Genomic DNA, 22,642 nt, shown 5'->3' on the forward strand with positions numbered 1-22,642 from the left:
GGCTTGCGGACAGCTGCCTGAAGCCCGGCGAGCGCAGCGGGAGTTGGTGCTGCGCCTGCCGGGCTTCAGGCTGCAGCCTGCTATCCGCAAGCCTTTGGAGCCCGGCGGGAACTCCTGCTGCGCTCAGAAGGCTTGTGGACAGCTGCCTGAAGCCTGGAGAGCGAGAGCGGTTGGTGCGCACCGACCCCTCTTGCTCTGCAGGCTTCAGCGAAAGCCTGCATTCGCTCCATAGGACGCACACACATTTCCCCTTCGTTTTTGGAGGGGGGAAGTGCGTCCTATAGAGCGGAAAATACGGTATACCATAGGATTGAGCTATGGAATGTCAACTACCTTGGCAGAACTTCCAGTACAGGAATAAGGAAACTGTGGCATTTCAGATATTGTTGGACTTTAACTGCCTCAGCCCAAGTCAATGATCAGGGGTGGTGGAAGTTGGAAGACCACAGATTTGCTTTGGTGCCATGCTTCACTCTTTGCCCTTTTCCATAACTAGTAGAAATGAAACAGATTATGCAAACTATTCCTTTAATATGCATTGTTTATCAGTTGCAGAATTCAACCCCCCCCCCCTGCACAGGATGCTAATCTGAAACAAACAAATAAACATCCTTGATAATTGTAAGCTATCCAATTAAAAACATCTTAATCAGTTAATCAATGACTTGTATTTAATTAATTGATCCACCTCTAGCTCCGATGGCAGTTCCTTGACACCTGCCTACATAATTCAGATATTTGGGATGGGAGCCTCTCTTTGTGCTGCCAACATCAGAGGTACATTTGGCAGAACACAAGAGAGGGCCTTCTCAGTGGCTGCGTCCAGACTCTGGAAACCTAGGGAAATCCATCTCCTCTCTTTAATGGTGTTCCTCTGCCAGGCAAATACCTTCTTGTTTAGACAGGTCTCTGGCCTACTGGGTGGAATATCTGTTCTTTCTACATGTTTTTGGTATATTTGTTTTTATTATCTTGTTGTTTGATTGCATTTAATTTTATGCTAGCTGCCTCGGATGCGTAGTGTGGAAAGGCAGGACAGAAATTTAAGTATTCATAAATAAATGAAGCAGTGCGTATTACACATATTTTTGAAGGGAAAATGTCAATGCACATTCTAAAATCATGCTTATGTCTGAAATTTAAATACTTGCTCCAAGCCTATGTTAGTAAACTTCTTTTTCTTTGGCATAATAAGTAAGTTTATTACAAATTTGTGTGTGTGAATGATGCTACGGTCAGCAAGCTGACAATCTGATGTTCTGTGATTTTGATACTACTTCTCCAAAAAAAGCACTATGGGTATGTATGTAAGTCATTGTGGTAACTAATGCACATGATTGTTACACAAATAATCCTTCTTAAAAAAAACCCAAACCCAAATCACTGTTCCATACAACCAATCAAAATGTGTTATGCAAATCAGCCAGGCAGGGCAGGAAGAGGAATGGCTGATTCACATCTCATAATAGCATGGAAGGGGAGAGTGAGTTAGACCATAAGGTAAGATGGAGCTACAGCTTTAGTAGTATCTATGTGGCAGTGGGCATGGAATTATGACGCAGTGGCTCCGCTAAAGTGCAAACAAAGCAGATGGGATTAGGCAAATTGAAGTAACTTTTTGCTTAGTCTGTGATTGGTCCTGATCTGCTGTAAACAGTGTAATCTCAAGACCCTTAAGATCAAACTATTGCCACTGCAGACACCCCCAGATCAAGAAAACAACTATATACCACTTCTCTTTATAAGACAGGCAAGCAGACAGTTTCCTTTGGTGATAGGAAAATCACTGCTGGTGTGGATAAAGGCTCATCTAACTCCATTTCCATCAGTGGCAGGCCAGATTTTTGTCTCCAGGCAGTGCACAAACAGGACATTGAGATCCTGCATTCCCCACTTATTCACCCCTATCACCTGCTAATTAGCAGCATGCTTCTTTGGAACACAGGGGTTCTATCTGGCCATCATTGCTACTAGATAAACCTATATTTGGTGGATTTCCCTTAATCTTCTAAAAAGCCATCTAATCTAATGCCCATCACAAAACATTGTGTTTGTACATAAAAGTTTCTTACACATAGCTATGGGGTAAGCAGATTCAATAGAAAGGAAAAGAGAGCAGAGGTAAAGGGGTCCATAGAATACACTAATACACCAAATAAAAAGCCATTGGAAAAGAAAACAATGTTGGGTGGGAACTCTGATCATTAATAATTTATTTGCATCAATCTCTTTCAGTGTCCACACATTTGAAGTTGCTCTCTGCCTTATAAACTGAGGTTGTGCTTGGGAGAGACAAAATTGGGGGGGGGGAGTGTTTATTTTAATTTATTATTCATCAACTTTATCTCCCACCTTTTTTGTCCAAGGAGCTCAAAGTGGTGGGCATGGTTCTTCCCCTCCTTATTTAGTCCCCACAACAACCCTGTGAGGTAAGTTAGGCTAAGTGGCAGTAACCAGCCCAAGGTAACCCAACGAGATTCAAGGCTGAGTGGTGATATGAACCCTGGTCTCCCAGGTCCTAGTTCAACACCCTAACCACTACACCACACTGTCTCTCTATAACAGGCAGGTGGCTCTTACATAATAATACCAGCCACTATACCTATGCAAATTAGATTACTGAGTGGGTCACCACTGGTTACTGAATGGGGTCTGTGACTCACCAAGTCTTACACACAATCGCATTTCTATGGGAACAACCAGTTCAGTGTCAGGGCTGCAGTCCCTTATGAGGTAACTCCGTAGTAGTAGAAGGGCTTTAAAGCAGGCATAGGCAGACTCCGGTCCTCCAGATGTTTGGGAATACAATCCCCATCATCCCTGACCACTGGTCCTGTTAGCTAGGGATGATGGAAATTGTAGTCCCAAACATCTGGAGGGCCAGAGTTTGCCTATGCCTGCTTTAAAGAGCCTACAATTTCTGGTTAAGAGTAACAAGGAAAGGGGAAAGGGTGGGGGACTGACTCTGCCCTTGCCCCTATCTGTTTACTGTCACTCCACTTGATTTCTTTTATACAAAGTAGCTCTTTCCAAGGCTTCTTTCCTTACATTCCCTGATAATTAGTAATGTAGTGGTGGTGTTGTTTAATCCTGATTGTAAACACTATTGGTTACTGTACTGACAGTTGGGGTATAAACCTTGAAAATAAGTAACTAATAAATGATTGACCTTTCTGAAACCACAAACCACACTAAAGCAAGTGACCCCGATCCTGCTGTAGATCTGGGAAACAAGTTATGTGTAATTGACTGTTGTGCTGCTTCATTTACACCAAAAAGATACATCCAGCTAGTGCCATAGGAATCAGCTGAGCATCATGATGGAGAGATGGCAAATACTTCCAGATTGACATTGGCAGTGCTTGTGGGCAGCTGCTTACGGGTGCAGTTTGTTCTTGCTGAATTGGAGCAGCTGTGCATGAATGTAACATAAGAGAGGGAGAAATAGAGCAGGAACCGGTGTTTTCTGTTTTTATCTCAAATCTCAGAAGAATTGGAGGAATTAATTGAAAGCTGTTTTACCTATACACACCAATCTCAAGGAACTGCCGAAAATCTATATAAAAAGGAGTTGTTGGTAACAACATTAGTTGCTGGTATAACATTAGCAAGGAAAACGTGGAATTATCCTTGGACCTGATCCAAAATCTCCAGCTGGTGCAAAATGTTGTGGCTAGACTGTTGGTGGGGACACCTACTGCCAACACATGACTCCAGTGATTAAAAGTTTGTAGTGGCTGCTCACGTGTTACCAGGCCAAGTTCAATGGTCTATTATGATTATGATTATTAATTAATTAATTTTCAAAACCCTTAACAATTTGGCTCCAGGATACCTCAAGGATTCTTTATATCCCTGCCCAATCAGTGAGATCTTCAGGGGAGTCTCTTTTAGAGGTCACCCATGGTTCAGAGGCATGACTCGTATCTACCAGCAGCTGTGCATTTAGTATTGTGGTCCTGATTCTGTGGAACTCCTTCTTAGGTGAATCAGATAGGTTCCCTCCATGTTGAACTTCAGGCACTTGCTTTTATTCACTGTATGTTTTTGCAATCTTAATGTACATCACTTAGAAATTAAGGATAACTGGCATTCAGAACCCCACTGATTTTAGTTGGAGGTAAGCATGTTTTTTTCATTGAAATCAATGGGTAGAAAAGAGCTTTTGTCTAGCCCATCTAAACAGCAGGATCTTCCACACACATACACCAAACTAACACACACCCAGTTCTCTGGCCCAGTCTAAGAACTGGGGTTCTATGTATGTGTATAATCAATTGGGTAAACAAAATTAGACTTGTGCCCATTAGCTGTTGGGAGATGGCCTTATGTGGGAGGGTTATATTTTGTCTTCCTCTACTTTTCCTTCCATGCCAAACTCCTGACTGGTTGGGATCTTAGCTTCTTTTATAGAGCAGCATGACTACTACTTACCTACTATCTCAACTTTAGCTGGATTGCCCTATTTGTTTTTATCGAGACAGACTTCTTTTCAGAACCAAAGATGCTGTGCTTTGGGATAGTGAAATGTGGATTTGTTTTATGCATTCCTTGTTTACATTTTGTCTGTATCTTTATGTTGAAATGCTCAAAACTGAGCAAGGAAGACAGAACTGATTGATTGAACTTTCTAGCAACCACTTTTATTTCAGAACATTCCTGATGCATTGAAAAGGTACCTGTAGGTCTTTAAAGTTAGGGTTGCCATATTTCAAAAAGTGAAAATATGTTGAGCTTTTTTGGGGGGGGGCAACAAAATTTGTTGAGGGTTTTTTTCCCTTTTGTCCAAATTTGTGGAGCTTTTAAGGCTACTTTTAAGGAAATAAGACAAGCACATTTAAAGCTCATTCCCCCCCCCCCTCAAAGAATTCTGGACACTGTTATTTGCCCTTCCTTGAGCTACACTTCCAAGCAATCCCTAACAAACTCCAAGGTCCAGAATTCTGAGAGGGGGGAAATGTGCTTTGAACATGCTTTAAAAGTACACGAAGTGCGTTCACAGCCCAAGTAGACAGGGTGAATTATATGGTTAATCCTGCACTCTCCACCTTCTTGTTCCCATCCTTTCTTCCATGAGAGATTACCATGTAATCCCACTTGGTTCCCAGCTACAGATGATTCCATTGTAGTGTAAAAATCTGGTCATGCAGAAGTGGAAACCACAGCACAATGGTTTGTGGGAACTGACACCCTGGACTCAGTGAAGTGTTGCTTCATTTGGATGTTTCTAGAATCCTGTGTGTCCTTTGCTATTTCTTTCTCCTCAAGGCACTTTGTCCCCGTTAGTCAATAATTTTGGAGCCCAGCAAGGTTGAGAGTTATATTGTCAAGTACACCCGCGGGGTTTTGCCAGCCATATTGTATTAAGCCACTCTACCGCGAGAATGGTGATCGCCTGACTGCTTATCTTCCTCGGCTGTGTTTTCAAAATGATATCTTGCCTCACTGGGTCAGGTTATTTTTGAAAATAAATAAATACAATCTCCTTTTCCCCGGCATTACAGGGAGGCAGTTCTGTGATCAGGTACAGAATGCCCATGATTTGTGAGAGCTCCTCCAAATGCAATCACTCTGCAGAGAATGATGCTCCTTCTCTCAGTGGCCCCGACCTCCATTACTGAGAAGGCTGAACTCCACATTAGTCATGTGGAGTAATGGGAATGAAATCAGCCTGACCCTTCGAGTATAGCATGAGCCACCCCCCACCCCCGCCGCTTCTTCAGACATCAAAGGAGCCATTCCAGATCAGCATTTTAGGAGCCTCAGAGGAGAGTTACCCCATGCCAATTCCATTTCTTTTTATTGATGTGATCCATGGGCAGTAAATGCTCAAGACAGTGTGTGCTGAATTGAATGCTTCAGTAACAACAAGGAAAATATATGCAACTCAATAGGGTTACCAAGTCTTGGGCTGCATCTTAATTTCACAGTGTTTCCTAGTCTGAAGACCTGATATTGTGATGGTACTGGTGAAAATCCCCCCCCCCCCACTTAATGGCTTGCAATAAAAGTAGGAATTTCTTACCATATATATATATTTTCTTGAACACGGGTCGGGAACTCTACCCCACCCCCACCCCATTAAAGGAAAAAAAAAACTTTTGGAGGGGAGAGAAGAAGTGCCACTGGTGGGCAGAGGCTGCCCAAAACAAAGGTGGGCAGGAATAGAGGCAAAGGTGTGTAGACACTGCCTTTTCTCTTTTTCTGTCATTCCCTGTCCCCGCATTTCCCCTTCTTTGGCACCCCAATGATATTCAGCAGAGGGCTACATGGAATTAAGCCAAGCTGAATATGCTAGCCACCACCCCCTGTTCTGAATGAACTGGGATCAAATGACAGGTTGAAATAACCTTACTGTGGACAAGGAAGAAGAAAGTAAGGATCAGAATTCTAGTTCAATTTGAGGTAGGAAGTGGTTAATCTGGAACCCCTGGAGCTGGGAACCCTTCAGGTGTGACATTAATCTACTTGGAAATTCTGTATTTTTTTGTAATCAGCATATTTGTCCACAATTAAAACTTTTAAACCGAGGGCACTTTCCAGCCAAAGTTAAGAAATGTTTGAGCCTCTTTCATTTTAATCCTATGCATGTTTATTAAGAAGCAAGTCTTACTTACTCTATAAAGAAACTTACGTGGAACTCAGTGGGGCTCACTCCTAAGTAGACATGTATAGGATTAAAACAAAATAAAAAAATTCCTTCCAGTAGCACCTTAAAGACCAACTAAGTTAGTTCTAGGTATGAGCTTTCGTGTGCATGCACACTTCTTCAGATGCACACTTCTTCAGATATGTATCTGAAGAAGTGTGCATGCACACGAAAGCTCATACCTAGAACTAACTTAGTTGGTCTTTAAGGTGCTACTGGAAGGATTTTTTTTATTTTGTTTTGACTATGGCAGACCAACACAGCTACCTATCTGTAACTGGATGTATAGGATTGTACCATGAAACAATTAAATCACTGCAGCTGAAATGAACAGCATTTTTAAGGAACTGGACTTTGTCTAAATGTTTGTCTGAAAAACAGAGCACAATAGAAAAACATTATTACAGTATATACCGCTTAGCATTTTTGTTTTGGAATAAAAGCAGGCTTATCTATTTTTAAAACAAGTAACAAATAAAAATAATTATTTTTAAAAATGTAAAATCAACCACTTTGCCTATGGCTAGTTCTCTCCCACCCTTCTTTCTTGACTGATACCCTTTTCATAGCAATATCAATTGCATCCATGTAAAATTTACTGGGGACTGTAAAGGAAGTTTATGTGTGGTGGTGGAATTAGTACATTTTAGCATTTTAAAGCCAAATAGCACCAGCAAAGTGCTAATCAGAGCTGTTGTAATGGATAGTTGGCTCATTGTTTTCCTGTAGTACAAAAGTGACCTCTTCTGGTAGGCTGGAAGAATACTGGAATGGAACGTCTGAAAAGTCAATCTGGTAGAGGCAAGAGTGCATTCACATCAGCTTCTCCACGATATCATGGGAGACTCTGTGAAAAGCTTTACTGAAATCAATATACACTATGCACACAGTATTCCCACAGTGCCCTTTTCTAAGCGCTCACAGACTGACTGTTCAATTATCTGTTCTAGGACCTTTCCTCGTATTGATGACAAGCTGACCAGTCAATAGTTGTCTGGGCCTTCTTTTTTTCCCTTTTTTTCCACCTTCGACCTGCAGGGTCCTCACCTGTTCTCTAATAATTCTCAAAGATTATAGACACAGGCTCTGAGATTACATCCACAAACTCCTTTAGTACCCTTGGGTGCAGCTCATCAGGCCCTGAAGATTTGAATTCATTTAAAGTAGCTAAAAAGGTAAAGGTAAAGGTACCCCTGCCCGTACGGGCCAGTCTTGACAGACTCTGGGGTTGTGCGCCCATCTCACTTAAGAGGCCAGGGGCCAGCGCTGTCCGCAGACACTTCCGGGTCACGTGGCCAGCGTGACATCGCTGCTCTGGCGAGCCAGAGCCGCACACTGGCTCTGTTAAAGTAGCTAGGTGTTCCCATATCACTTATTTTCCTATCTGGGGTGCTGCTCCCTCCTTGAATACTTTAATCTGTTACCACCAGGTTGGGCACTGCTTTCCTTTTGGGTTAAGACATAGGCAATGTAGGTATTGAGCAGTTCTGCTTTCTCTGTCACCCCAAAGCACTTTTCCAACTTCTCAATGCAAGGGAACCTATTGTTGTTGTTGTTTAGTCCAGTGTTTCCCAACCTTGGGCCTCCAGCTGTTTTTGGACTACAACTCCCATCATCCCTACCTAGCAAGACCAGTGGTCAGGGATGATAGGAATTGTAGTTCAAAAACAGCTGGAGGCCCAAGGTTGGGAAACACTGGTTTAGTCGTGTCCGACTCTTAGTGACCCCATGGACTAGAGCACGCCAGGCACTCCTGTCTTCCACTGCCTCCCGCAGTTTGGTCAGACTCATGTTTGTAGCTTCGAGAACACTGTCCAACCATCTCGTCCTCTGTCGTCCCCTTCTCCTTGTGCCCTCCATCTTTCCCAACATCAGGGTCTTTTCCAGGGAGTCTTCTCTTCTCATGAGGTGGCCAAAGTCTTGGAGCCTCAGCTTCAGGATCTGTCCTTCCAGTGAGCACTCAGGGCTGATTTCCTTAAGAATGGATAGGTTTGATCTTCTTGCAGTCCATGGGACACTCAAGAGTCCATGGGACTCTCAAGAGTCTCCTCCAGCACCATAATTCAAAAGCATCAATTCTTCAGCGATCTGCCTTCTTTATGGTCCTGCTCTCACTTCCATACATCACTACTGGGAAAACCATGGCTTTAACTATACGGACCTTTGTTGTCAAGGTGATGTCTCTGCTTTTTAAGATGCTGGCTAGGTTTGCCATCGCCTTTCTCCCAAGGAGCAGGTGTCTTTTAATTTCGTGACTGCTGTCACCATCTGCAGTGATCATGGAGCCCAAGAAAGTGAAATCTCTCACTGCCTCCATTTCTTCCCCTTCTATTTGCTAGGAGGTGATGGGCCCAGTGGCCATGATCTTCGTTTTTTTGATGTTGAGTTTCAGACCATATTTTGCGCTCTCCTCTTTCACCCTCATTAAAAGGTTCTTTAATTCCTCCTCACTTTCTGCCATCAAGGTTGTGTCATCTGCATATCTGAGGTTGTTGATATTTCTTCCGGGGATCTTAATTCCGGCTTGGGATTCATCCAGCCCAGCCTTTCGCATGATGAATTCTGTATATAAGTTAAATAAGCAGGGGGACAATATACAGCCTTGCCGTACTCCTTTCCCAATTTTGAACCAATCAGTTGTTCCATATCCAGTTCTAACTGTAGCTTCTTGTCCCACATAGAGATTTCTCAGGAGACAGATGAGGTGATCAGGCACTCCCATTTCTTTAAGAACTTGCCATAGTTTGCTGTGGTCGACACAGTCAAAGGCTTTTGCATAGTCAATGAAGCAGAAGTAGATGTCAAGTAGTAGTATTAGTAGAAGTAGCACAAGCAGTAGTAGAAGTAGCAGAAGTAGGGAACCTATTACTTTCCTTATTTTTCTTGCTTTGAATATAGCTGAATAAACCCTTTAAAATATATTTGTTAACTTCTCTTGCAAGCCTGAACTCATTCTGAGTCCACCTGACCGTCATCCTGCAACTATTAGCTACTCCTATATACTCTTCCTTTCATCCTTTGTAATATTAGATGAGAAAGCACCTATACTTTGGGAACTCCCTGCCACTTGAGGTAAAGCAGGCACCTTCGCTGTGCTCTTTTCGCCACCTACTAAAAACAACCTTGTTCAGACAAGCTCACCCAGATGCTTGGAAAAGTTGCTGCGAATTTGTAATCTATTTAACTTCTGTATGCTTTCAAAGTGTGGTTTTAAAAGAAATGAAATGCCTTAAAAGAAATGCCTTGATTTTATTGTTTTATCTTTTTTACGCTCAAGCAGTGTGATAAACGGTTAAGAAATAAATAGTGAATAAAATAAACAGGCGCGCTGGAGCTCCTGCCCATCTTCCCAGCGGCCACAGGCAAGGCTCCCCGCAGCCTCGGCGGACACAGCACGCGCGCCAGCGTCTCCCTCCGCGCCGGAACTGGGAACTGCACAGTAGTTCCTTCCACCTCCGACCCGGGTCCCATCTCTCACCGCCGTCCCATGTGACCGGCAGGCTTGGTGCTCGGATTGGCAGGGCGGAGGAAGCAAGGGGAGGAAGGCGGGGATTCGGCCGTCGCCTTGATTGGAGGAGGCGCCCCAGCCGGAGCAGGCGTCGGAGGGCGGATGGCTGTGTGCTGCTCGCTCCATGTGAGCAGAGCGGCGCTGAGGGGGTGGCTGCCCTCGGCGCGCAGGGGGGGCGCCGTCAGCCGCCCCTGCAGGAGCAGCAGCCAAGGCCGTCCCGTGGGGAGAGCCTGCGGGGCGCGGCAGGTGAGAGAGGAGGACCCCCTCCCGATCTCCTCCCTGTGTGTGCGCGCGCGCGCCCTTCGGTGTCCTCCCGTCACTTTATCTTGTCTTGTGACACCCCCGGGAGGAGATCGAGCCGGGCAACTGCGCCGGGCTTACCTGTCCCTTGGCCTGCTTTTCTCACGCGCCTCTCCTCTCACCCAGGCTGCCTTTGTTGCTGTTGTGCTGGGGGCCTCGGCAGATGTGGAAGGCATAGGAAGAAAAAAGCGGCGGCGGGGAGTGGGGGGAATACTAGTTTTTAGCATATGGCGGAGTTGTTTGTGCTGGCAACTCTCAGACCTTAGAGAAGAAAGTTGCCTGGTTAATAGCCAACCTACGTGTTCGATTTTCGATTCGTCAGCTGGTTTTTCCACGTTAACAAAAAGTTAAGAAGTCGCTCTTTCACATACACTTTTCAGAGTGTTGCTTTACATCAGTGCAGCTTGCTGATAGCACATCTAAGTTAAAGCAGTGGACGAAGCAGCGTGGAGTGTTTTGATTGTGCTGATTATATGTCCCAAGCAATAACCACATCCCTAATAACTACATCTTCCCTCGTTAAATGCGATGGGTTCTACAGGTTAGCTGTAATGCGCGACATTGTGAGATCCAAACATTGGCAACTTGCAAGTTAGGCTGCAAGCAGTGTGTTGGGTGTGAGGCTGCCTGTGAAGACTGCTTGAAAGGTGGCTAGATTGCTGACTGAATTTCATAGAAATCATCAGATCTCCAGTGCTTAATGAACTTCATTGATTATCAGTTTATCGACACATATGCAACTAAAAAGGCTAATTATTACCTTTCAATAATTGCAAAAGACAGGACTTCCTTAGTGGTGGCTCTAGGTTATGGAATTCTCTGGTTGGTGCCTGCATTATTCACATTTAGGCAATTATTAAATGCTTTAAAAATTCACACGGGTCTTTGGTAGCCTCTGAATTTCTCTTGCTTGTTGCTCTGCTTGTTTGCAGATATGTTGGAATTTGAATTCTGTGGAATGTAAATACAAGAAATAAAAGAAGCAATTAAAACACAATTTACGGTCACACAGTACAGCACATTACAATTGCTATATGAGACATAAAAATAATTAAGCCCACCAAGCCCATCTGTAATGTTCAAGTGGTCCATGGTGAAGAAAGTTTAGTTACCACTGCTGTCGATGTTTGCCTGGCAGTCAGACTCATTGAACTCTGTAGGGCTTGAGTAGAAGTGCATTTCTCTTCCTAAGTTATGGTGTTCCTAATAATACTGTTCTTGTTAATAGTACATACAACTCCTGCAATACTTCCAGACTGGCAACATCAGCCATGAATTACACTGATTCAAAGATGCTATGCAGTAGTGTTTGTGTTCGTAGTAGTTTGTGGGTGTAGATGACCATTCTGTAAAATTCAGCTGCCAGATTTGTTGACCTTGATATCACAGATGCCTCTTTCTCCATATGAGACCACTTGCCTATTAAGATAACCTTTGAGGGCTCTGTCTTGAGAAGTGTCCTTTCAGTGGTCGCCTTGCAATTGTGGAATGATTTCCCTCAGGAGCTTATTATATCACCCCTCTCCTTTAAGGCAGCCCTGTATAGGGAAGTTTTTAATGTGTGATGTTTTACTGTGGTTTTATAATTTGTTGGAAGCCTCCCAACTAATTTGTTGGAAGCTGGGGCAACACAGTCAGCTGGGCAACATTATATATATAATATAATTGTAGTAGTAGTAGTAAAAAGTCAAGTAAAGCCTACTTTTGGAGAAAGGTATTTGGGAAGTAATGACTACAGATTCTTGAAAATTTCCTGACATAAAATGGGGGGTGTTGTTGTATTACTTGTACATTTTAAAGCTTTTTATTGTTATGTTTAGGGATGCGGGTGATGCTGTGGTCTAAACCACTGAGCCTAGGGCTTGCCGATTGGAAGGTCGGCGGTTCGAATCCCCACGATGGGTTGCGCTTCCGTTGCTCGGTCCCAGCTTCTGCCAACCTAGCAGTTCAAAAGCACGTCAAAGTGCAAGTAGATAAATAGGTACTGCTCCGGCAGACCCAGAAAAACTGTCTGCAGACAAACATCGGCTCCCTCGGCCAATAAAGCGAGATGAGCGCCGCAACCCCAGAGTCGTTCGTGACTGGACTTGACCGTCAGGGGTCCTTTACCTTTTTATTGTTATGTTTAAGCAATGTTCTTACATACTGTCTTGAGCATATGGTGAGGTGAGATGGAAATACTAAATTATTGGAAAATGCCAACACAGAGATGGTCCTTTTAGAGCTGTTATTGTTTGTTCCTCCTTACCCTTGTTATTCCTAAATAGCATCATTGAATCTTTCTCCACTACAGACAACTTCTCCCTCCTTTGGGTTCCTCTTTGATATTGATGGAGTGCTTTTACGGGGCCGGCTAGTCATTCCTGCTGCTAAGAAGGCCTTCCAGAAACTAACAGATTCAAAAGGTCGGTTCCATGTGCCGGTTGCATTCGTAACCAATGCTGGAAACTGCTCTCGCAACAGCAAGGCTGAGGAACTGTCTCATGCACTTGGATTTAAGGTACTGAAGGCACCTGTGTTCTGTATTGGGTTACTGGCTGCTGGTGTGTCTAAATTGTGAGTCTATGATCACATTTAGCCACACCATACATTTAAAGCACTTTTAGGCCACATTAACAGAATTGGCTTTCCATAAACAATCCTGGGATTTGTAGTTTGTTAAGGGTGCTGTAAATTATAACTCTGAGGCATCTCCTAATACCTCCCAGCTCCCTTGACAAACTACAGTTCCCAGGGTTCTTTGGAGAAAGCAGGCACTTAAAGTGGTATAAGGTTGCTTTCATGTATGCTGTGACCTTACATGATGTGACCCTGAATCCAGATTTTGTGGGGGATCCTCACAGAAAGAAAGTTTGTAGGGCTTAGACTCTTTCCACAAGTTGCTACCCATTTGTTAGAAGTAAGGCTTTACCTGACAAGGTGAATAGAAGTTTATTAAATAGAGCATTTGTTTGGATCTGGCTGTAAGTTCTTGGGCAGAGGTTTTCCCCAGCCTGACTACCTTTAACACTGGGATGGGGAGCCTGCTCACCCCTCCATGCTTGTCGCTTGATGACTATAGCCTTCAGTGATGACTCTGCAGATCAAACAGGACACACGGAGCTTTAACGTTCCTTGACATCACTTAGAACGCTTTCTAATGAAGGCAAATCACACATTCATGCAATGTTAAATAATAAGGTGAGTGTCATTTTTGTGTGGACTTTACTTAGGGGTATGAATATGGGTTGGGTATGTTCTTGCACACTCATTGCATATGGGTTGTGTATGTTCTTGCACAGTCATATTTCCAGTCCATTGTATTTTTATTGTGGACAAGCTTAAATATATTCTTCTGACATGTCCCAAGGTAACTTTCAAGAGATCTGATTGGTATTTAATGTCTGAGAAGGACGACGGGTGTTGATGTTCCTGCCAGATTAATCTAGTGGTGTCACCTATGCTAGCGGCTTTGGCAGCTTAGAGGATAAAGGGCCTGGCATACGGAATACTTCATGTGGAAAGGGTAAGCTAACTGTCCTGCTGACCTTTCTCTTTTTTCAGGTTTCTCCCGAATGGGTGATCCTGTCCCACAGTCCTCTGCGTCTTTTCCATCAGTTCCATGACAAATGTGTGCTTGTGTGTGGTCAGGGTCCTGTGGAGGCAAATGCCAGGGAGTATCCTTTGCTGCCTTCAGATTTATTTTTTTAATCTTCCTTTCTCTTTATTAGCAATGTGTTAAGAACCAGTGTTGTGTAGTGGATGGACTGAGGAGACCTGGGTTCGAACCTTGTGAAGCGCACTTGGTGACACTGGGCAAAAGCTTGTTTGTGCAGCTCAGCTGGGGATTGGGAAGGTTCCTGTTGAGCAGGCAGAGCATCAAGGCTCCTTTAACTGTACCCCCCTCAGCTGAGTACTTTCACAGCGCCCCCACCCTGCCAGCAGCTCATGGGAGCCAGTGCTGGGCTGTGAGCTCCTGGCTCTTTTAACTGCTCAGCTGAGGTTGGGGCAGTTGCACACTCCTGAGTCAAGCAGTTTAAAGATGCAGAGGGAGGAGCAAGCTGTATTGATGCCTAGCTGATACAGCTTGTTTGTCATTGCATCTCATGAGGGCAGAGTGCGATGGCAGTTTCACTCAGCGCTCCTCCGTCCCTCTAGCAGCACTGCCGGAGGAAGGAACTCTAGTGGACGCTGCTAGCAGAGAGACTCAGGATTGGTGGTGTTTTCACCAGCGATATACTGCTGAGTGAAGCCGACATTGCAGTCTGTTCCTTATACCAGTCCTGGGCGATCTATCAGTATATTGCCCAGGCCTAGCACTACCTTAAGTTCATTGGAGGAAAGGTGGGTTATAAACATAATAATAATAATAATAATAATAATAATAATAATAATAATAATAATAATAAAGTGCTGTTTTTTGCTCTGCCTTTGACCTTCTGATCAGGACAGGGAAGTGGGGAATCTATCAAGATGTGATTGCTTCCCAACAGTAGGGATTTGGCGGGTTCCTGTTACTAAGTTCCTGGGTTAGTTCTGACAATTTACCCTTAGGTCTGTAGAGCTCTTGACAACTTTCTTCCTTAGCCATTTGAAACAGCCTGGGATTCCATCATGTTGTTACCATTGAAGATGTGAGGAAGGCATTTCCCTTGCTGGATATGGTTGATCAAAGTCGGAGGCCAAAAGAGCTGGCAAGTATTAACCTGAGCATTGCAAAGAGTGACTGAAAGAGAGCATTTGTGTGGTGTGTCCCCTGGCAGAACTAAGTGTTCTCTTGCCTACTTTCAACTTTTCCATAGTTGCTCTGGTAGTAAGGTTCCTGTACAACAAGGGTGAAACACCTCTTTTAGCCCAAGCACCTCTGTTCCATCTAGGCCACCTTCCTGGAGTCACAGGCCAGTGATAGGCAGGGCCAGAGGCAGCAGTTGGTGAAACAATTACTGTAAATATTACCTTTGTAGTTAGTTTCTCCACATACTCCTTTCCATCCTCCATCCAGGCAAACGAGTCATTACCAAGGGCATATTCCACCCAGGAAGAAACACAAGGGCATGATGTGAAGCTGGTGAGGGGCATGCTTGGGTGGGGTATGTGCCTTGAGAATCCCAAGGGACAGACAGAGAGGCATTTGGCCCCCTAGCCTGAGCTTCTCCAGCTCTGTAGTACTACAAATATTTTGCATAGTATCCTCCCCAAGATATCTCATGAAAACGGCAATATAGAACTCTTGTCAGTAGTATTTTCTTCCTGCGCAAAGTTGCCCTTTGCTGCATGTAGGTTAAAAAGCAAAGACGAATTCTACAAGGTTGCAAATTAGCAGAATAAAACAGTTGGGGGAAATTATTTTAAAGGTTTTGTAATTGACAGACATTCATTTTTGTTTTCCTTTTCCTAAAAACAAACAAACACCTTATGATATTACAGTTGGATAACATACCAAGTATCATTGAACTCTTGAGAAACTTCACCCATTTTCTGACACTGCAAATTGACTAATATCTGTTCCTCTTCCCTTCCTTTTGACAGCCTCCTGCACCTGCTGACTTCCCCACCATAGAAGGTAAGTGCATTGTTTTCTTTCTGAAGAGTGTTTCATTGTGAGCTCACCTGGGCTTAGGTGGGCTTTCTCTTGGCAGATGCACGTTTTCAAACTGATGTGAAGGCAGAGCAGGCAGGGTGAAAATATGCTTGACCCTTCACATCTGCCGGTGCAAATTTTCCATCTCCAGGTTGCTTTTCCCCCTTAGCTAAGCTCATTTCCACTTCTGGTGTCTGGCAGGGGGCAAATCAATTATAAGCGCACAGAAATAATGCAGAACAATGTTAGTTTGTTTGGTTAAATATATTTATCAACTTTGAAAAAAGAAGAAATATGACAGAATGCAAAAATAAGTAATTCTGCATATCCTAGAATCCACTGTATTGCAAAGGATTGTTAGCATGATGACTTTGGTAATGCTTTCATGCTCCCCAATTGTTGTTGTTTTGAGAAAGAACATCAGGGGATGAAACAGAGTTGTCCCTTGTAATGTGGAGTAGAGTTGTGAAGGCCTGGGGGGGGGACACAAAAAAATGGGGGGTTTCCTGCAATATTGGGGGGTGTCCTGCCCCCCCCCATTTTTCTTGGCTTTCACATATCTAATGCAGATCCTACTCTTTTTAGTCACATCTACAGGAATATGTGGCAAATAAATGGAAGCCCCATTCAGTTTGCTCCAAGTTTTATATGAGAGCTCCTTTGTAATCTTGGCTGGTCTGCCCAGAGTAGATCGTTCTGTCTGTCTATTTATATATCTGTCTGTCTATTTATATGAATTCTATACTGCTCAATATATAAAAATATCTCTCAGTGGTGTACAGAAAACTAAAGTGACAACAGACAACTTAAAACAAAAAATATTGCAAAAATACAGTTAAAATGTCCTAGTCCTGGACCCAAGTAGATGGGGATAGGTTTCCAAAGGATGTTTACTCAGATGTAACCCACTGTGAGTTCATTCTTGTATGGGGTTATTATGTCATATTATGTACAGGCACATACTACTGTTTTGAAAGCGCTGCCTTTTTTAAATCTCCAGCTGTGATTCTGTTTGGGGAGCCAGTCAGGTGGGAGACCTGCCTGCAACTGATCATTGATGTACTCCTGAGCAATGGGAACCTAGGGGTAGAGCTGGCTTCTGTTCCATACCCACATCTACCTATCCTCGCCTGCAACATGGATCTCTTGTGGATGGCAGAAGCCAAGATGCCAAGGTGATACAAAGGTTCTATTGAGATCTCTTGCTGGCATTCTGTATTTTCCCTCTCTCTCTCTCTCCCCCCCCCCCCCATATTTGCAGGAAACCTCACTGGAGAATATGCTCCTATGCTCCTTGCTCAGTTGCCTCGGATGAGCTTGATCAGATGCAGGGAACCTTTGGCTATCCAGATGTTGTTGAACTACTATTCCTATCAGTCCCATCAAACATGGTCAATTGCATTTTTATTGCTTCTTTCTTGAATTGCATTTTATGGTTGTATGGTATATAGCATTCTGTGGAATTCAAATTGTAGAACGATACAATGCAGTAAAGGATATAAAAGAAGCAATAAAAATGGAGTTAAATATCATATAGCATCTACATTACAACAGCTGTAACAGGCAGATAAACAATTAAGTGGTCCACCAAGACACAGTGATTTCCAGGTGGACGTAGGGGGTGGGTTAAGGTTTGGGAGCCAGTGTTCTAGGTACATTACTTAAGTTGCTGTGCTTAGCTTCCTGGCAGCTGGGTCGCTGCTGCTTACCAAGGAGAGAGTGAGGGGTAAACTTGAGGGAAGGCTTGTGCAGTGCAAATGTGTCAGTAGGAATGCTGGATTGACTCCTTCAGTGCCTTTGCATTGTTCCAACCTTCCTGCAAACTCGCCCCTCACCTTCCTGGTATGCAACTACAACCCACTTGCCAAGAAGCTAAAAGCTGGGAACGGCCACCAAGACCACATAACACCGGACTTGAAAGTCCTACATTGGCTCCCAGTACATTTCCGAGCACAATTCAAAGTGTTGGTGCTGACCTTTAAAGCCCTAAATGGTCTCGGTCCAATATATCTGAAGGAGCGTCTCCACCCCCATTGTTCTACCCGGACACTGAGGTCCAGCTCCGAGGGCCTTCTGGCGGTTCCCTCACTGCGAGAAGCCAAGTTACAGGGAACCAGGCAGAGAGCCTTCTCGGTAGTGGCATCCGCCCTGTGGAACACCCTCCCATCAGATGTCAAAGAGAACAACTGCTACCAGACTTTTAGAAGACATCTGAAGGCAGCCCTCTTTAAGGAAGTTTTTAATGTTTGATGCATTATTGCATTTTAATATTTTGTTGGAAGCCGCCCAGGGTGGCGCCGACCTGAAGAATTTGGAGCAAATGATTCAGCAGAGGAAACACAGCCCAGAATAACTAAGGAGATAGTACAATAATACTTGGCTAGTTTAGATGTATTCAAGTCTCCAGGGCCAGATGAACTGCATCCAAGAGTATTAAAAGAACTGGCAGATGTGATCTCAGAACCACTGGCAGTCATCTTTGAGAATTCCTGGAGAACAGGCGAAGTCCCAGCAGACTGGAGGAGGGCAAATGTTGTCCCTATTTTCAAAAAGGGAAAAAGAGAGGACCCAAATAATTACCGCCCAGTCAGTCTAACATCAATACCAGGGAAGATTCTGGAGCAGATCATTAAGCAAACAGTCTGTGAGCACCTAGAAAGGAATGCTGTGATCACCAATAGTCAGCATGGATTTCTGAAAAATAAATCATGTCAGACTAACCTGATCTCGTTTTTTGACAGAATTACAAGCCTGGTAGATGAAGGGAATGCAGTGGATGTAGCCTACCTTGATTTCAGCAAGGCATTTGACAAGGTGCCCCATGATATTCTTGTAAAGAAGCTGATAAAATGTGGTCTTGACTATGCTACCACTTGGTGGATTTGTAACTGGCTGACTGACCGAACCCAAAGGGTGCTCATCAATGGTTCCTCTTCATCCTGGAGAAGAGTGACTAGTGGGGTGCCACAGGGTTCTGTCTTGGGCCCGGTCTTATTCAACATCTTTATCAACGACTTGGATGATGGACTTAAGGGCATCCTGATCAAATTTGCAGATGACACCAAACGGGGAGGGGTGGCTAACACCCCAGAGGACAGGATCACACTTCAAAACGACCTTGACAGATTAGAGAACTGGGCCAAAACAAACAAGATGAATTTTAACAGGGAGAAATGTAAAGTATTGCACTTGGGCAAAAAAAATGAGAGGCACAAATACTTACTTACTTTATCAAACCTTTATTAGGCATTATGGAAATAAAACCTTAAAAGAGAAAATAACATATAAAAGCCTTGAAATATATATAAAAAGGCAGCAGTTTGCTAAATGCATATATATATATATACATATAGAGTCAGTGGTTTTCCTTGTTAACCTGCTCCTTGGAGGCACCCCACTAGTCACGAGGCACAAATACAAGATGGGTGACACCTGGCTTGAGAGCAGTACATGTGAAAAGGATCTAGGAGTCTTGGTTGACCACAAACTTGACATGAGCCAACAGTGTGAGGCGGCAGCTAAAAAAGCCAATGCAATTCTGGGCTGCATCAATAGGAGTATAGCATCTAGATCAAGGGAAGTAATAGTGCCACTGTATTCTGCTCTGGTCAGACCTCACCTGGAGTACTGTGTCCAGTTCTGGGCACCACAGTTCAAGAAGGACACTGACAAACTGGAATGTGTCCAGAGGAGGGCAACCAAAATGGTCAAATGCCTGGAAACGATGCCTTATGAGGAACGGCTAAGGGAGCTGGGCATGTTTAGCCTGGAGAAGAGGAGGTTAAGGGGTGATATGATAGCCATGTTGAAATATATAAAAGGATGTCACATAGAGGAGGGAGAAAGGTTGTTTTCTGCTGCTCCAGAGAAGCGGACACGGAGCAATGGATCCAACTACAGGAAAGAAGATTCCACCTAAACATTAGGAAGAACTTCCTGACAGTAAGAGCTGTTCGACAGTGGAATTTGCTGCCAAGGAGTGTGGTGGAGTCTCCTTCTTTGGAGGTCTTTAAGCAGAGGCTTGACAACCATATGTCAGGAGTGCTCTGATGGTGTTTCCTGCTTGGCAGGGGGTTGGACTCGATGGCCCTTGTGGTCTCTTCCAACTCTATGATTCTATCTATCTATCTATCTATCTATCTATCTATCTATCTATCATCTATCTATCTATCTATCTATATCTATTTATCTATCTATCTATATTATTATTATTACTATTACTATTGCAGACTAAGAAAATTGACTATTTCTGGAAACTAAAAGGAACTGAGAAGAAATTCTTAAGTGTGGAGTCTTGCTCTTGTCTATAACAAGAGGTTCTAAATGTAACCTCACAATGGTCAAATTACTACAGGTTAGGGCTTGCTTGGTTTGGTTTTGTATAATGTGAGAAAACTTTTTTGAAACCCCATTAATGTTAGGAACACACTTTTAAGACTCTGGGGCCAGATTATCCAAATACTTCCCTCAACAAAGGGTCAGGAATTGGTGCAGCAGTCCATGGAGAGATAGGCCTTTCTTCCATAGCAGCAGAGCAGAGCAGTAACAAGGGGTGGTGCAAAAGCAATCATAGAATTCTGCAGTCATGTCTGTATTATTTGATTAAAGGACATACTTGAAGACTAGCCATCTTACCCACATTCCCTATTGGGTACTTTTATCCTCTATATTCACCCAGTGCCACCACATGTTCCTAGGAGTATGCATGCTGACTTTTTGCGCTTTTCTTTCTTTGTGGTCAGATTTGGCCATGGCACCTTTCTTGTGTGCTTGGAGAACATCTACAAGAAAATGACTGGCAAGGAGCTGAAGTATGAGGCCTTGATAGGCAAGCCCAGCACTGTCACCTACCGCTATGCTGAACATGTGATCAAGCAGCAGATGGAGAGTTGGGGCTGGACATCCCCTCTCCGCCAGCTGTATGCTATTGGGTAAGCAACTCTTCTTCCTTGAGCTTGGGAGAGGAAGACCTTGGCCACAGCAGCTGCACATTGGCACGGAGCAGGATGAAAGATTCATATAACTTACTGAACTGTTTTCCCTGCTAAGGGGAGGCTAGAGTATGATCCCTTTGCTGGAAAATGGGAGTGGAGGTACTGCATGGATGCTGTTACTAGATGGCTTTAGATTTAAGTACTGCCCAAATTTAACTATATAACCTTGACTCTTACCCTGTTTTCTCCTCCCTTATCCTTTGGGTCTGCTTACAGAGACAACCCAATGGCTGACATTTATGGTGCAAACCTCTACAACCGTTACCTCCAGGCTCAGGCTGAAGTAAGTGTCACTGCAATGGCAGCAGAGAGCGAGGAACATGTTGAGATGCAAAGAGATCACAGTGTGTCCATCACCTCTGCAGAGAGCTGCCAGTCCATACTGGTCTGCACTGGGGTCTACAATCCCCAGGGAGATGTGCCTGCTGACCACAATGAGAACATGTTGGAGACTGTCTTCCATGGGCACCGGGACTTCCATTTTGATCCAACCTTGGTGGAGGCCTCTCACGTTGTGCACGATGTGAATGATGCTGTGGAGCTCGTCTTTCAGAAGGAGAACTGGAAACTGGAATGAGAAGTCCAGTGTTGCCAGCATCTCGCATGGGGGCAGAAGGGCAGAGGCAGATCTGAGCACTGTCTTGTTCAACCCATGCCAGAGTAAAGGAAAGTTCTCCCAACTTTTCTTTTTTGGTAGGGATTGCAACCATCTCCCAAATCTTTGTCAATATGGGCCTCTAGCACATTTGCCAACTTGAAATTCTGCATTGTTGCTAAAATGAGTGTGGCCAAGAGCAGTCTTCACCAACCAGGGTGCCATCCAGATGTTCTGAAACAACAGTTTCCATCACTGCTGGCTGTGCTGGCTGGGGCTGATGGAAGTTGTAGTCCAAAACATCTGGAAAGGACAGGTTGGGAAAGGTTGCCATGGAGAAGGCTGAAAGGGTCACTAACTTGCGCCACCCGTTTCACATCTGTGCAGCTTCCATGCTCTTTCCTATATCTACAACTACTGTGTAATCCCAATTTTGTGGTGAAATGGGCTCCTCTGCCAAAGGCCAGTGCGTCTTAAATCTCTCCACCCAATCCTATCTAAATAATTGTGACCAGCATCATGAGGCCTGCTACAGTTTTTGGCTCTTGCTTCTGTTCCAGATGCGCCTGAAGGTGCTTGAAAAGTTCAAAATATTAAATGTGTGTCTGTGTTGATTTATGGCGCCATGATATGCCTGGAGGAACAGACCCTCTTGCCAGAGCAGGAATAGAAATAGAAGCAAGATAGTTGCAGCAATGACTAAATCTCACTCTCCTGGCTATTTCACAACCTTTGACTAGTTGTCCCTGAAATATAAATATTTACTTAGGCACTACCCCTTTTACTATTCCTGTGAGTGTTCCATGCCTTTGGTAGGCAGAGTTCTGACTGCAAACAATGGTCCTTGACCTGAACCAGAATGGACTCTGGTGTGCAGAGTTTGGGATACCAAATAATGAAAATTGGAGAAGAGAAGGGGTGGGGGAGTTTTACCTGGTTGTAAAAGAAGTGGCTTTAGCCTTCACAAACTATCAAGGGCAAGACTGTGATTTGTGTTTTGTTGCTGTGTTTCCCTCTACCACCTTCTTACAGAAAT

The 22,642-nt window shown here is 44.0% G+C and overlaps 1 protein-coding gene across 2 annotated transcripts; it reads left to right on the forward strand.

The window, feature by feature from the left end:
* Positions 1 to 1,417: 1,417 nt before the first annotated feature.
* HDHD5 (haloacid dehalogenase like hydrolase domain containing 5) lies at positions 1,418 to 21,691 on the forward strand. 2 transcript variants are annotated; one of them, XM_081879251.1, is made up of 8 exons: positions 1,418 to 1,500; positions 12,751 to 12,957; positions 14,001 to 14,113; positions 15,037 to 15,130; positions 15,966 to 15,999; positions 17,018 to 17,192; positions 20,760 to 20,948; positions 21,228 to 21,691. In XM_081879251.1, exons 1-8 carry the CDS (start codon positions 1,471 to 1,473, stop codon positions 21,586 to 21,588), a joined length of 1,203 nt encoding a protein of 400 aa, XP_081735377.1. In that variant the 5' UTR covers positions 1,418 to 1,470; the 3' UTR covers positions 21,589 to 21,691. The 2 variants fall into 2 exon arrangements, with proteins under 2 accessions (XP_081735377.1, XP_081735376.1); XM_081879250.1 differs by lacking the exon at positions 1,418 to 1,500 and adding an exon at positions 10,244 to 10,403.
* Positions 21,692 to 22,642: the final 951 nt, after the last annotated feature.

This window comes from Podarcis erhardii (assembly GCF_964252035.2).
Source record: "Podarcis erhardii genome assembly, chromosome: 10".
NCBI lineage: Eukaryota > Metazoa > Chordata > Lepidosauria > Squamata > Lacertidae > Podarcis > Podarcis erhardii.